This window comes from Lates calcarifer, linkage group LG10 (genome assembly GCF_001640805.2).
Source record: "Lates calcarifer isolate ASB-BC8 linkage group LG10, TLL_Latcal_v3, whole genome shotgun sequence".
Classification (NCBI taxonomy): Eukaryota; Metazoa; Chordata; class Actinopteri; family Centropomidae; genus Lates; species Lates calcarifer.
The window spans coordinates 1,817,678-1,833,593 of NC_066842.1; the positions used below are offsets into that span (position 1 = coordinate 1,817,678).

General features: G+C 42.2%; 1 protein-coding gene across 1 annotated transcript; it reads left to right on the plus strand.

Moving 5' to 3' along the window:
- The first annotated feature begins 1,173 nt into the window (after positions 1-1,173).
- Positions 1,174-15,682, plus strand: slc7a10b (solute carrier family 7 member 10b). Its single transcript, XM_051073138.1, is given in 11 exon segments — positions 1,174-1,622; positions 6,750-6,954; positions 7,047-7,199; positions 9,358-9,509; positions 9,596-9,749; positions 10,339-10,462; positions 10,964-11,067; positions 11,151-11,247; positions 11,816-11,965; positions 12,046-12,223; positions 12,306-15,682. Coding segments are annotated over 11 exon segments (1,737 nt in total). The 5' UTR covers positions 1,174-1,333; the 3' UTR covers positions 12,437-15,682.
- Positions 15,683-15,916: the final 234 nt, after the last annotated feature.

Consider the following 15,916-nt stretch of genomic DNA (forward strand, 5'->3'; position numbering starts at 1 on the left):
GGAGGTCATGGCAGCTTAATGGATGTACAGTAGCTTTACTGTCCCTCATTCAATATTAATGTCAGTGACTGACTGAGGGCTGGACTGTGTGTGCAGAGCAACACTAATGTGTTTTAAATGACTTGTTCCATGACTCAGCTTTGAGCTCTTATGTTGTTATTTCATCCGTTTCTAACTGTGTGTTATTTTAGATTAATGGTTCAACACCTGTTTATGGTTGATATAATCTTTAATTTGAACAGGCCTTGTCACAGCTTGTCAAACAGGTGAAGCTAATTAGTCATTGATGTCTTTAGTTCCTCTGACAAGTTGAAATGGTTCCTGTGAATCTTCAGGGGGATCACACTACAAGATCAGCAAGGCCACGATTATCTGACGGATTCAAACGATGATCTTGTCAGATTCTCCTGTGGTGTGAGGTGTGTTCAGAGTGATGTTATCCTCCCTGATCTGCTCTGAAGACGATCGACGTTCAATATTTCCGATCAGAAATCCTGTTGTGTGGAGGAAACACAGAGGAGAGCCGAGCATGCACAACAAACAAGAGACGTCGTTGTCCGCCATGTTTGTTTACTCTAAAGTCGCGTTTGACCGCGTGAGATTTGGAGTTTTTAGAGGCTGTGTTGGTCTTCTCTCTGAAACATCACACACTGTGAAATCTGACGTTATCTGTCGTCATGTGCGGTCTCTCACATTTTCTACATCAGTTAAGATTTTAAAAATCTTTTAGTGTGCGCCAGGATTTAATCTATCTGGGAACGATGAAGACAAGGCGAACAGGATTCAGGTTAGTAAAGTTTATTCAAAGATAAAAACAGGTTCAAAATGGACGGATTTTTGGGTCCGTGTACATGACGGCCAATCAGTTTTCATTTTGGAGTGGGAAGAGAGAAAACAGATGAGGAGCCTTCTCCCGAGCCGTTTTCCGATTGTCGTTTTGTAACAATGAAATCAGAAAACAAAGAACGATTAGTTTATTTTATTTTTGTTTTTATGTTGACACAGAAAAATTAATATAGTCATCAGTCATTAATGGGTTAGTCCCATATTAAACACGACAATAATGATAAACACTTTTAATTGCACCATAATCAACTAAAATTTACTTCATTCTGGAATTATTTTTATATTTCCGTTTTCTCATACGACCTTAAAAAGGACGCTTGGAGTAAAATTAGTCGACCTGGAGAAGGTAAGAAGACTCAGGACGGTTCCTCCTCCTCCTTCTTCCTCCTCTCGGTGTCCGTGAACGCAGCACGCCGAGTCCTGGGTATTTAACATTCTACCCTGGACAGCGGCAGGTTGTTGCGCAAGCGCAGCCCATTGAGTCTGCATGAATACGGAGCGAGGAGAGGACAGGAGCACTGGGAGTACTGGGACTGGGGAGGACACGCAGACGGGACCAGAGGAACTGGACGGACCGGACCGAGGACTTTCCCCCTCCCACGGGCAGGCGGACATGGATGGACAGAACGACGGCAGCGGCGGCGTCTGCTCCCGGCCGCATGGCGCCGCGACGGACGGCAAGAAGAAGAAGAAGGAGGAGAGGAAGGAGAAAATCCCCGACAGAGTGACTCTGAAGAAGGAGATCGGGCTGCTGAGCGCCTGCACCATCATCATAGGTGAGGCCACTTTGGACCAGTTCTTTATTAGTGGAGAACTTTTAAAAACAACTTCTCCATCAGGCTGCAGGAGTCAGAAATTACGCACAGGAGTTAGAATAAACCTCCAACTCTCTGAGGAGGATTTCTAAAGTGACAGAGGAGGAGGAGGCAGGAACATCAGAGTTTAAAGGCATTGGTGATAAAAAAAATGAGGGACTCCATGTTTGTTTGCATCAGATCAGACTGAGTTGTAGCTGCTGATGTGGTTAAAAGTATGTGAAAGTCCAGCAGGTGGAGGCTGGAGGTGAAGCAGAAGGAGATTGTCTGATGGAGCAGAATGAACAGCAGGGACCTTTAAACACACCTTAGCACAGTAAAACAGGAGCATCACCCAGGGAAGGAGGGAGGGAGGGAGGGAGGAGGGGGAGGCCCGCAGGGAGGCAGGCTGCATGCAGAGGGCCGGCTGCACCACCACCACCACCATCACCACTGCTGCTGCTGTTAATATTAATATTAACACACTGTGCAGTGCAGCAGGGTGATGGAGGGATGTCAGTGAAACAATCAAAGCAGCAACCAGAACTTCTTTTTATTATCGATTAAGTTTCACTTTTAATTATTTAGTTCATGAAAAGGTTTTAAAAATGTCAAAAACTGAAGGTGACATCAAAAATGTTCAGTTTATTTTCACAGAGAAACAATTTCTGCCTGAAAAAATAACTTAAATGACGATTAAATGATCAATTTAGAAAAATATTTTCAATACTGAAAATATTCGTTACTGTTCCCAGGTGAGTTCATGCTTTACTTCAGAAACAGAAGCAGAGAAAACAGCCTCATCTCAGGTGTGTTTAGTACCTGTTCTGTTCAAACAGTCATGTGACCTTTCTGAGGACGCTAAAGCTAAATGAACGTCTGATTGAGTCGGTCAGCTGCAGGTGCATCTCTCTGTGGTGTCTGTGGCGACAGTCTTACAGCGGCCAGCAGTGATTGGTCGGCCAGAGTGGATGAGGCTGAGTAACCATGGCAACGGAGATGGAGTAGGCTACAGTACAGTACGGTGGTAAAATCTAGGTCCAAGAAGAATTTGTGATGCTCCAGATGAAAGAGAAACTCGGAGAAAGGAAGGAAAGGATCGGCAGCGAGGTTAAAGCCAGGTTGTAGTTACTCTCGCTGCCAGCAGGGGGAGCCAAAAAATCAGCGCTGCAGCTTTAACGATTTGATGTCTGATTTGTTGTAAATGTTACAAGGCAAGTCAGATTCATTTACAATATCATAAATTAGATCCTCGAACCGCACACAGAAAAAGAACCTGTTAATGGTCAATAAATGGAACTGGAAATCTGAAAAAACAACATTAAGTTGTGTAAATTCTTGACAGTGAAAGTGCATCAGAATCAGTTGGTGATGATGTTCCTGTGGTTATTATGTCATGTTTACCTGATTCAAACCCTCCTCCTGAACCTGGATCAACCATCAAACTCAACTTTATTTCTACGGAAAATACCAAGAGAACCTGTCGTCGTAATATCCAGAATGTTCATGTGATATTGATCTAAAAGATACAGGCAGCCAGTGAGGGAGCCTTAAATAAAACTCTGGCTGCAGTGTGAATGAGCATTTCAGCATCTTTCTGAGTTAAAAAAAACTGAAACTTATGCAGAGTACTACTACTACTACTACCACTACTGCTGCTGCTGTGCATCAGTTTCCTTTTAAAGTGCATCAGTTTCCTTTTAAAGCAAAATCTGAGTCTGTTCCTCAGTTACTACAAAACTGCTTCAGATGCAAACAGGACAACATTCACCTCAGTCTGTTTGTCTTCAGCTGTCGAGGCTCAATCAATATCAGAGAAACAGACAGAAATCTGAAGGATGTTTTCTGCCTGTTGTTGGAGCTGTGACATGCAGAGGATCAATTAACGTCAGTAACTGAATAAAGCAACAACAGGTGTTGCTGATTCTGAAGCTTCCATGTCAGTCAGTCTGCACTGATGGTCTTTACCGTGCAGAGTCTCTACAGCCGTCTGAAGGCAGCTGTCAGTAGTGGTGGAAAGCTATGCCGTAGCTATGCTAATGTTTTGCTTCTTCTTTCTTTTCTTCTACTGTAGTTAGCATGCTAACTAGCTAACCCCGGCAGTGTGAGCTAGATGGTATCTGTAGGTTTCTAAACGTACTGAATGCTAGCAGGTACCATGCTTAGACTCACAGTTTTCACATTTATTAATACTAAAGGACAACAGAGGCAAAAATGTATTGGTTTTTTTTTTATTTGCCCCAAATATTCACTAGAGCACCAAATGTGGATTAATCCGCCGCTGAAAATAGTCCCCAGACAAATGCACTTTAAATTTCCTTCTGTTTTGTTTGAGAAAAACTACAGTGAGCAGCTGTTTAAGAAAGATTTATGTTGTCGATGATCAATTAATCATTTTGGTTGTGTTTCAAGAAAAACTGCCAAACATTTGCTGGTTCCAGCTTCACAGTCATGAGGATTTGATGCTGTGTTTGTCAACTATGACCATAAACTGAAAATCAGTTATGTTTTGAGGAGTAGGACTTTATTACAGGACTTTTCCTCTGTTTTCCAACATTTCATGGACAAAACTATCAATCAGTTAATTGATGAAATAACTGGATTAATCAGTAGTGAAAATAACTGTTGGTAGGAAACACACTGTTGGTTTGTGTCTTTTTCATGGGAATTATTCACTCTAAGAAAAATATAGAATACCACCAGCTTTATGTTTTAACCTCAGTAAACTATCCTCACATGAACTGAAGTGTTGGACAGTTATGTGAAAAATTTAAAGTTATGCAGTTATTTTAACACTGATGTGTAACAGGGAGAATGGAGCCACTCTGCTCCCTGAACACCTGTTGTTGCTCTGTCTAACTCTGGTTTTTCAGGTACCATCTCCCTCTAACTGAGTGATAGTCAGCAGCTTAATTAATATCTGCTGTAATTAAAATAATAATATATCAGTCAGAGGGACCAAACATTTATACTTAAACTACATTTTACTGCTAAAACATACATACTTTTACTTAAGTAGGGGTTTTTATGCAGGACTTTTACTTGTAATAGAGTATTTTTACTTTGCTGTACTGGTACTTTTACTTAAGTAAATGATCTGAATAATTCTTCCACCACTAGAGGACAGTTATTGAGATTTTAGAAATAATAATAGTTTTTTTAATATAGGACTTTTCTTAAAGTGACAAAGTGCTTAACAGAAAGAGAAGGAAAAATTTACCAAAAAAATAAATTAAGAAGAAAATGAACACAAACAAAGACCATAAAACAGTAGGTGATAGAATGAAACAAAAATATGAATTGTCAGTATAGTAGGATAATAAAACACCACAAACATATCAAACATTAATAAAAGCTTTAAAGACGTCACCTGTCTGAACTCGATGGATTGACTCTTCCGCAGTTTGGGGCTCTAACAGCAAAGGCTGTTTCTTCTGGAGTGAGTTAAGTACTGTAGATGTCACAGCAGCAGAGAGGAAATAGAAATAGTTTCTGGTGTGTAATGAACATTACAGCCTCATGATGCCACTAGTGTGACTACAGACCGTTAAGTCTCAGTGAGTCGGCTTTTTGGCAGTCGAAGGATAAAACAATTCTTACCGGGGGAGGGGGGGTGGACCTGGACTGGGACCTTCTTGGGTTTTTTTTTTTTTTGTGCTGGCTTTGGCTAACTGGGCCACAAACCTTCCTGCCCTGGCTCTGCTAAGCTGTTGTTTCTCTCCGAAGGCGGACATTTTTGTGAAAATCCTTCTCCAGAACAAGAGAAAGGTCCTGTGTGCAGAATGCTGAAGCACCTTTCCATTCACAGAGAGAGATGGAGGGAACAAGCTGGCTGCTGTGCACACACTCACAAACACACTGGACCGGGCTCAGCATCAGAAGTCAGATTAAACTAAACCAGTTTTTCTGGACCTTCATATGTTTTTTTTTCCTGCGTGTCTCTTTTTACGGAGCAGCAGGAATAAACTGATGCAGAAGGTGAGTCGGTCACTTCCCACCTCTGCAGCCTGGAGTGGGTAATTTATGTCTGGTTATGTAATGGCTGTCTGTGCCACTTGGCTGCCTTCTGCCGTGCTACTGGTAGCGCTGTAGTCTGAATGTGTCGGATCTGCTGGTACTCTACACTGCATACAGAGGCTCTGGGCAGGAGGGATTGTCCCGGGCCTGAGTGATGGCCTTTACCTCCTTCTCTAACTCACTTGGTTATAGAGCTCTTTTTGTTTTAATGCCCTCTGTATAAACTCAGAGGGGAACAGTCTGGGTTGTGTTGCTCAAGAGTCTCTAATGGGTCACTGGTGTTTTTAGGGTGCAGCAGCAGAAAGGTCGGAGATGTTCTCGGAGATAAAAAAAAAAAAAACCCTTCTGAACAAGTCACGTGAAAAGCACGTGTGCCATGCTTTGTAAATGTTTCCCACACGTGTGAAGTTTTTATGCCTTCATGCCAGCACAAATTATAAATTCTTGCAGCTCTTTTCTCATTTTTACAAAATAAGAGTAGTATTATGTTTTGTATATTTAGTCATGATAATGCAACAGAACCAGTTCTTTTTACAAATATTGTCCTTTTAGTATCACGTCCTCCTGCTCAGGAATTAATTTCTTCACTCTCCTAATGTTAATTTCTACGACCTGTGACTGCGTGGCCACTAATTTTCTGATTTAATAAGGCACAAAATTACATTGCAGGTGTTGCCACTGACACATCTCTATTTTTATACCTCTATGCTGACGACACCCTGTTTTTTCTAGTTGTCCCTCCCATTCTTGGGAACATGATATCTCAGTATTACCTCAAGGGAATTTCTTCAGATTTAGTTCAAATGTTCACTTGGAATCAAAGATGAACTGATTACAGTTTGGTGGTCAGAGGTCAAAGGTCAAGGTCACTGTGACCTCACAAAACACGTTTTTGGCTTCTTGAATGTGATATCTCAACATTGCCTCAAAGGAATTTCTTCAAATTTAACACAAAGGTTCCCTTGGACTCAGAGATAAAGTGAATAGATTGTTGTAGTTAAAGGTCAAAGGTCAAGGTCACTGAGACCTCATCTGTAGGGGGCACACAGACATTATCTTACTTTACTGTCAGTATCTCCATCCTCTCCTCAGGGAACATCATCGGCTCTGGGATCTTCATCTCTCCGAAGGGGGTCCTGGAGCACTCGGGCTCGGTGGGTTTGGCATTGGTGGTTTGGTTGCTGGGTGGATGCATTGCTGCCTTGGGCTCCTTATGCTACGCTGAACTGGGCGTCACCATCCCCAAATCTGGAGGAGACTACTCCTACGTCACAGAGATATTCGGTGGTCTGATGGGGTGAGTAAAGAGGAGGAGGTGTGAAAGAACGATCAAGAATAAAATGTAAATGTTTCAGTACTGAATAACGGAAAGTGCTGTGTCTCGTCCAGGTTTCTCCTGTTGTGGAGCGCCGTCCTCATCATGTACCCGACCACGCTGGCCGTTATCGCCCTCACCTTCTCCAGCTATGTCCTGCAGCCTGTCTTCCCAAACTGCGTTCCTCCATACATGGCGACACGGATGCTTTCTGCCACCTGTCTCCTGTAAGTGACTTCAACACCTGCAAAGGTCTTTGATTGATTGATTCATATCAGAGTGTGGTGCCCACTCAGGGGCAGACCATTTTAAAGGTGCTATATGTAAGTTTTTGCTACCGCTACATAGCCAGCATTAGCATTAGCAGCTATTTGCTTACCAAGAGCTTCAGCCATTATAGCGTTGACGTCAACGCTACTCATTATTGTAAAGTGATATTACAAGACAGGATGGGCCATGGCTAGCTGGTTAGCATGCTAAATTCAGTAGAAGAAAAGAAGTGATAGAACTAGAAGCAACACAAAAGTTAGTTTGATGCTAAACTCCCAATGTTTGTCCTGCAGTGGTAAGTAAACAACTGTTAATGCTAACATGGACTATGTAGTGATAGCAAGAACTTACATATAAGACCTTTAAAGTAAGAGAACACAGCCTTCAAGGCATCTGCATCTTTCATGAGCGGGAATCAATAATGTTTCTCCTAATGCTGATCACAGTCCAGCTGCAGGTCCATTCCTCTGGCTACTGTCTGTTAGAGGGGAAGTATTCACGTGTGAAATTTCTCTTATGTAACTGCAGTCTGATGCTTTTAAAACCCCTTTTTATGGCTGTAGTTAAAAATGCACAGCATTCCTGGAGGAGGGAGGAGAGCGGGTCGATAGGACGGGACGAGGGGTTTAGATTCTGCAGTTTCGAAAATAAAAAATGGTGATTAAAGTGTTCAATCAGAAATTTACTGTGAACACAATATCTCAGGAACACCTGGAGGGAATTTCTTCACATCAGCCACAAATATCCACCTGGACTCAAGGATGGACTGAATAGAATCAGGTGTTTATAGGTCAAAGGGCAGCGTCACTGTGACCTCACAAAACATGTTGGTTTTGGGCCACAACTCAGACCCTGCTGGTTGTTTTTGGTTTTTCTTTAGTTCTGATGGGATGTGAAAGTGGCAGAGCTCCTCTAAAATTTAGATGTTCGTATCAAAAATTTATTTCCTTAAAAAAGAAATGCTGCACGAGGAGTGTAAGGACAGACAGGCCGAGCAGATCTCATGTTGTACAGCCCGGAGCTGACACTACATCGGTCATTGTGAGCCTGTCTGGCTGCCTAATTGTTTGGTGTCTTGCCTGCGAGTACCTGCACTGACGGCCATTAATCCTTGCAGCTTCTTTGTCGGATCAATGAGTGAATAATGTCCCGTCGACGAGGTCAAACAGCAGGACTTCAGCGTGTGATTCCTCGCCTCTGACGCCATCATTCACACTTGTTTTTAGAGCTGAAATGTGAGCTATGCCCGGCCTCCTCTGAGGAGGAGTGGAGGGGTGAGGTGGGGAGGGAATGTTTGGAGGGGGGGAGGACCTTGCCACAATTTGTTTGCCCTTCGCAACGGAAGTGTTTTGTTTTGTGGGGCTGACAGCTCGTCTTTGTGTCGGAGAGCGAGGCCACCATGAGAGAGAGCGGGGCAAAGCCGGTGACAATGATGGACGAGGTGAAACAATCGTGCCCTCCCTCGCTCACCCGTTTCCCACATTCCTGCCTCCCATGGCAACCCGGCTGCTGCTGCTGCCGCCCACCACCGGCAAGAACACCAGCACCAGGACCCCAGCGCAGGGATGGAGAGATACTGATACTGATTTATGTAAAAGAGCATTCCACCACTTTTTGGTGCCAAAGTCAGTTTACTAATCATGGTTAACCCCGTCTACCTGAACACCTGTTGTGTCTCTGTGTAACTGTGGTTTTTCAGGTACAATCTCCCTCTAACTGAGTGATAGTCAGCGGCTTAAACTGCTGGAATCAGACCCAGTGAGTTCAAAAGTAATGCTGAACTGTAGATCAGTTAAAAAGACTTAGCAGTGTTCATCTCTGATATCCAGCTAGACAGAAATATCAAGAATTAGAAACAGAGTTTGGTGTGTTTGTTACAGCCTTCATGCTCCAGAAGGAGAAGGGGATCATGGGTAATATACAAGATTCAGTCATGTTTTTTATAAGCTTTGGGTATTTGTACTCAGGCAATTGTACCTGATATGAATACTCCCCTAGCGATGGTTGAAAGTCCACGAGTGTCACCATCGTTTTAGCTCTGTTTTCAGACCAGACACTTCAGTGTGCAGAGCGCTAACATCTGCATAAAAAAATAATGGAAAACTGTGGTTTGAGAGTGACCTGAGGTTTCTGTGTTTCAGTGCTGCTGACCTGGGTGAACTGCTCCAGTGTTCGTATGGCCACCAGGATCCAGGACGTCTTCACCGTGGGGAAACTCATGGCTCTGGGTCTAATCATTGTGGTCGGCCTGGTCCAGATCTTCAACGGTAACCTTCACCAGCCTGTGGTCCTGAAGCTTTACTGCTCCCCAAATGAATAAAAAAAACACTCAAACATCTAATTTATCTTCCAGGGAACTACGAGGCTCTGACTCCTCAGGTGGCCTTTTCCCTGGACAGGACGCCGTCGGTTGGGCAGATCGCTCTGGCCTTCCTGCAGGCCTCCTTCGCCTTCAGCGGCTGGAACTTCCTCAACTACGTCACAGAGGAAGTGGTTGAACCCAGACGGTGAATATTCATGCTACAGTGATTCTCATTGTCTTCCAGTGCTGTAACATTGCAAGATCTGCTTCCATCTTGACTTGTTTCTTTGTCTTGTTTGGGCATTTTAGACATTTTCAGGGGTAGTTTTTGGTACAAATTAAGTCTTTGTATTTGTCATTAGCTGGTATACCTTCACTTCTCTGTTGAGTGATTTACCATGTAGTCAGTGCTCATTATTTTCTTTTCTTTTACCTCCACCATCCCTTCAAAAGTCTCTGAATGTATCATGGGTGCATTTGCAACACAAATGTCCTGTAATTTAACCACATTTGGAGCAAAATCAGAGGCTCTTCTTCACAGATTTTTTGGAGAGAAAACAATGAGGTTAACATGTTAGTTACTGCAGAGCTTTGTGTTGGTTGATATTTTCCACCAACACCAGCTGTTGTTTGCTCTTCGGTCAGAAACAACTCAACATGAATATTTGATGTTTGACATTAAATGGAAAAATCCCCCCCTTCTTTTTCCATCTCTAGCGCCTCTTTGATCAACATTCATGCATGTTTGATTGATTTTTGGTTTTCATCTGTGCATGGCGTGTGGCCTCGGTCAGGAATCTACCTCGTGCCATCTACATTTCCATTCCATTGGTGACCTTTGTGTACACGCTCACCAACATCGCCTACTTCTCCTCCATGTCGCCCGAGGAGCTGCTGTCGTCCAATGCTGTGGCTGTAGTGAGTAACATGGCTGAACCATGAGCGGTGGCGACAGTGTGCTGTCATGTTCATACGTTATCATTTAAGCCAAGAATCAGTTTCAGGATTAGGAACATTACAAGCAACTAGTAGGACGTTGGATCCATGTAAATGTTACACACTGGTCCTTTAAAGATGTAATTTTAAGCTATAGGCTAGTCTCAGCGCTTAGCTTCAAACTACAACCTTTAGAACATCGCAGACTCAACTTTTATGCTCAAACTTTGACCGTATGTTGAGGTTCGGTTAGTTAGCTTTCTAGATAGGCGCACAAATTTTTTTGGCAGTTAATCGAATAGTCTTAAGGACTGCAGACAAAGACAACCATCCCTATCACTACTTAAAACTAGCTTCAAAATGACTCAGGCAGGGACATTTTAGATGAAACATTGCAGAAAAACTAAAGCACATGTTAGCCACCCAGAGTTGATGCTCAGGTCTGTACATGTCAGTGATTCTGTCTGTTGTTTTGCCCTTCAGACATTTGGGGAGAAGCTCCTGGGAATGTTCTCCGTCATCATGCCGATCTCTGTGGCTCTATCCACCTTCGGAGGAATCAATGGCTACCTGTTCACTTCCTCCAGGTGAGCCTGCTTCTTCATGCTCTGATTAGTTTATTCTGCTCCAGCATGGCTGCTGACGGTGTGTTTGGTGTTTTTACCTGCAGGTTGTGTTTCTCAGGGGCCAGAGAAGGTCACCTGCCCAGCCTGCTGGCCATGATCCACTATAGGAACTGTACGCCCATCCCTGCTCTCCTGGTCTGCGTACGTACAGTCTCACCTTGATGTTCATTTTTGTGTCCGCTGGAGTCTGTGTCTATTTGCAGAATTTTCAAAAGCATTAATGAAAGTTGGACAGAAATGCCAATAATCAAGAAAAAGTTGGTTAGATGTTAGGATTAGAGATGAAGTTGATTAAAGGAGCTCTTTGTAAGTTTTTCTATTGCTACATAGCAAATGTTAGCATCAGGAGCTGTTTACCTATCACTTCTTTTCTTCTACTGAAGTTAGCATGCTAACTTGTAGGTCCATCTCTAGCCCTGGCCCATCTCGTCACTTTATGATAGTGGTCTGAGCAGTTTTTGTGGTGTGGTGGGACCATTGTCCTGCCGGTGGAGGCCCCTGACATTGGGGAGTGTTGTTGCCATGGGGGTGTGCTTGATCTGCAACAAGTAACATCCACATGAATAAAGGACCAAAGGTTTCCCAGTAGAACATTGTATTGTAACGAGATGATTGATGTTATTCACTTCACCTGTCAGTGGTTGGTGTAAAATTGGTGGCGTGTCCCTTTAATATTCATCACATTGTCGTGCCTTGCTGTGTTTTTCAGTGCACTGCCACCATTGTTATACTCTGCATTGGAGAAACCCACAACCTGATCAACTACGTCTCCTTTATCAACTACCTGTCGTATGGCGTCACTATCGCAGGTTTGCTGTACTACCGCTGGAAGAAACCCAACCTGTACCGACCCATCAAGGTACTGACAAGTCTTCACATGCACCTCATCACCAATAGATATGTTTGTAACCACAAATCATGAATTATTGTTTTCTTCAGGTGAACCTGCTGGTCCCTGTGTGCTACCTGATGTTCTGGGCACTGCTGCTGGGTTTCAGTCTTTACTCAGAGCCGGTGGTTTGTGGTGTCGGTCTGGTCATCATGCTAACTGGTGTACCCGTATACTTCTTGGGTGTCCATTGGAAAGAAAAACCAAAGTGTATCTACAACTTCATTGGTGAGTTTCTAAAACTCCCTGGGTTTGGATTTGCTCCCTGTCTAACATATGAAACTAATAAATAACTTGTATCTTCCTGCAGAGAGGGCGACGTACGTGGGCCAGAGGTTGTGTTTTGTGGTCTTTCCTCAGATCGACCCCATTGAGATTGCCAATCCCTCAGAATGGACTGACCGGTCATCAGGCAGGAGCAGTTTGTCTGCCAATTCTTAAAACTCTTTTCTGAATATATGAAGATCTTTGTTTTTGCCTCCTGTTTTTATTCCGTCACTGTGTTAAGTCCAGACACCTGCTCCTGGTATGGGAGTTACCTGTCTGACCTTTGACCTTCTGAGACTCTGGTTTTTCCCAGCAGTCGAGTGGAAACTCCTGCTCTTCTGCATGGGCTGCCTGCACTTTTTGTTTTTTTCCCCTCTTTTCTACTAAGTCGTCAAATACAACAACCTAATGCCAACAGTGTCGCACTGTGAAAATGACTTTTCTTCACATTTTGGACCCATCTGTTTCTTCTCTGACCAACTGACAGTGTGACAGTTATCTCTTCTGAACGTTGCTGGTGTTTTATCGTGCCTTAAGACCTTTTCACACCAAATCCCAATCAAATCGATTGTCAGTAGTCTGGATACAGTAAGAAAAAAGACTTGCACACTGAGTCTGGTAGCAAATAATTTCAGAAAATAGTTCCTAACACTTAGCAAAAAGTATGTATATTACATCCATCAATCTAACAGCCTCCACTTCTCTAGTTTCATTCTTGCTGAACCTGCCGCAGGTATTTGCTCCCATTCAGCCACATTAGAGCATCAGGATGTTGGGTGACAAGGTCTGGTTCTCAATCAGCGTTCCAGTTCATCCCAAAGGTGTTGGATCGTGTTGAGGTCAGGAATTTGGTCTTTGAGTCATGTTGAAACAGGAAACACATAGGATCATTGTTTGTTGTAGCATTAAGATTTTCTTAACATTTTCTCAGGTAGCTGTCTTATTTCGTAATATACTGTGTGTATGTTTCACCAACCTTTCAACCTCCTCTACTGCAAAAAAACAAACAAAAAAAGGTTGAAACAACAGATCAATCCTTATTTTCCTGGCATAACTTCACCTATAGAATAACTTTTTAAGGATAAGTTTTCAGGGTTTCTGAAGTGTTTGCCAAATTACATCCGAGACTTTTTACAGGAGCTATATGTAAGTTTTAGCTTCTATTTCTATCATTTCCTTTTCTTTGCAAACCAAACATGGTTTCTTGCCAGGAGTGGGTGGAGGTGGAGGTGGTGGTGATAATGGTCGCTCACCAAGACCATCTATTGACTACTGGTCCTCTAGGCAGCACTCCTTCTTCATCCTCTCATGTTGGACTGAGGGCAGACTGGACTCTACAATAACTCTCTATTGCCTCTTGGGGTATAAAGTGGTATTACAAGTTTGTATCGGCCAGGGCTAGCTGGTTAGCATGCTAACTACCAGTAGAAATCTCTGCCACACAGCACATAGATGTCTGCAACGTCAGAACTGTTATTTCTTCACATTTAGTTGATCATTTGATCATTTTTGTTTAGTTATTTTTGAAATGCTTAATCCAATTTTAACACTCATGAACAACACACAAACTGGCCCAGAATTAAAATAACACACAGCACTTCTGGATTCTGTATGCAAGACATCGTATATAAACCTAATGTGTTATTTTTTTAAACGAATATGGATTATTTTTGTGCAAAAACGTGGGACTTGGTGTGAAAAGGCCTTTACTGGGGAAAATGTGTATTAATATATTGTTTATTAACTGATTCACTATATTAGATTATAATGTTGCGAGTGCCTTTTGCTTTGTGTTTTGCGTTTGATTATTTGGTCTTCCACTGCCGAATTCTTTCCTTCTCTCATTTGTAAACAAACCAGATTATGCACAATGCACCGTCACATCCCTGAGACCAGGGGCCAAGCTGAAGTTTATTAATCTGTTGTTAACACAGTAGTCGTGTTCACTTTACCTGCTGCTGCTCTAACCTCAGACCACATCACTCTGGTTTGTTGTAATTAGCTAATTTACTGACACACTGTGATTGTAATCAGATGTAGAAATACCTTTTATCGTGATTGTGTTTTTACAAAATAAGAGTCTGATGTGACAGAACTGGTTCTTTTTACAAATATTGTCCTTTTAGTGCCACTTCTTCCTGGTCAGGAATGAATCTCTTTTCTCCTTAATGTTTCTTTCTACATCTTCTCATTGTGTGGTCACTAATATTCTGGTTAGAAAATACTTTGCAGGTGTTTCCACTGACACGTCTTTCTATTTTTATGCCTCTATGCTGATGACACCCCGTGTTTTCTGGTTGTCCATCCTATTGTTGTGAACACAATATCTCAGTAATACCTTGAGGGAATTTCTTCAAATTTAGTACAGATGTTCACCTGGACTCAGAGTTGAACTGATTAAATTTTGGTGGTTAAAGGTCAAAGGTCAAGGTCATTGCGACCTCACAAAACATGTTTATGGTCTGTTGAATGTGATATTGTGAGATCGCCTTGTAGTAATTTCTTCAAAATTGGCACAAAGGTTCACTTGGACTCAGAGATTAAGTAAATTGCTTTTGGTGATTAAAGGTTGAAGCTCAAGGTCACTGCGACGTCATAAAACATGTTTTTGGCCATAGCTTCACACACTTATTAAATGAAAATGGACTGGTTGGAGAAGGCAAACAACCACTAGGCTGTAACTCTAGTTTTCAGACAACTGTTGTATTTAACTTGAGCCTTTCACAGTGAGCCTTAATGTTAGCCAGTTAGCATTTTTAGACTAAATGAAATGATTCTATTATATATATACAGTTGTTTGACAAGTAGAAACAGGAAGATGTGTTGGTGACAGTGCCTGTGTTTTGTGATACATCATATTTTAGAACATAGCAGCCAAGTTTGATTTTTACAACTGTCTTCAAATGTCTTTAAATGACACCCAGATATATTGGACATATTTGTAAAAAGAGCCAGTCTTCCAGTTTAGCCGGTTAATATCCAAACTTGCTTTTTTAAAGAAGAAATCTGCATGTCTGGTTTAAATAGTTCAAATGACAAGTGTATGACTGTTACAAGTGGTTTTGTGTTGCCTGAAGCTGTGTCCCAAACCCAGAAAACATAAGAACTGTGTGTATAGAGTCTGCTGTATATACAAATCATTACAGTATACTATTTTTGCAGCTAGTATTTAAGAAATCAACATGTTCTTCTGCTTAAAATTAACAGGAAATGACACATCAGTCACACCATTGCCAATTTTAAATGATCTTTTAGGATGTATACTATATTGACTTAGTATTGCCACCTGGAATTGGGACACAGCTTCTTTTGTTCATGCCCAAGTTTATAACTGTTCTTATGTTACATTCCTCTTTATTTCATCTGCTTCTGCTTGAATGTAGAGACCAGCTGACTCTGAAAATAACCTGTATTTTAATATTTTGATCCACAGTTGACGTCCCCCTCCACTCTGAGAATCGCTTTCACTCTCCCCAACAGCTGGAACTGGAAGGTTTGAAGCTTTGAGTTTTAACAAAGCCAGATAATGGAGAATTTGAAGCATTCATAGAGCTCAGACCACTGCCAATTATGAAGAACCACTGATTATTGATTATTATCAGTGTACATATACAGTGAGGTTGTCTTTTCTGATCACTTGAATCTGGTTTTAAG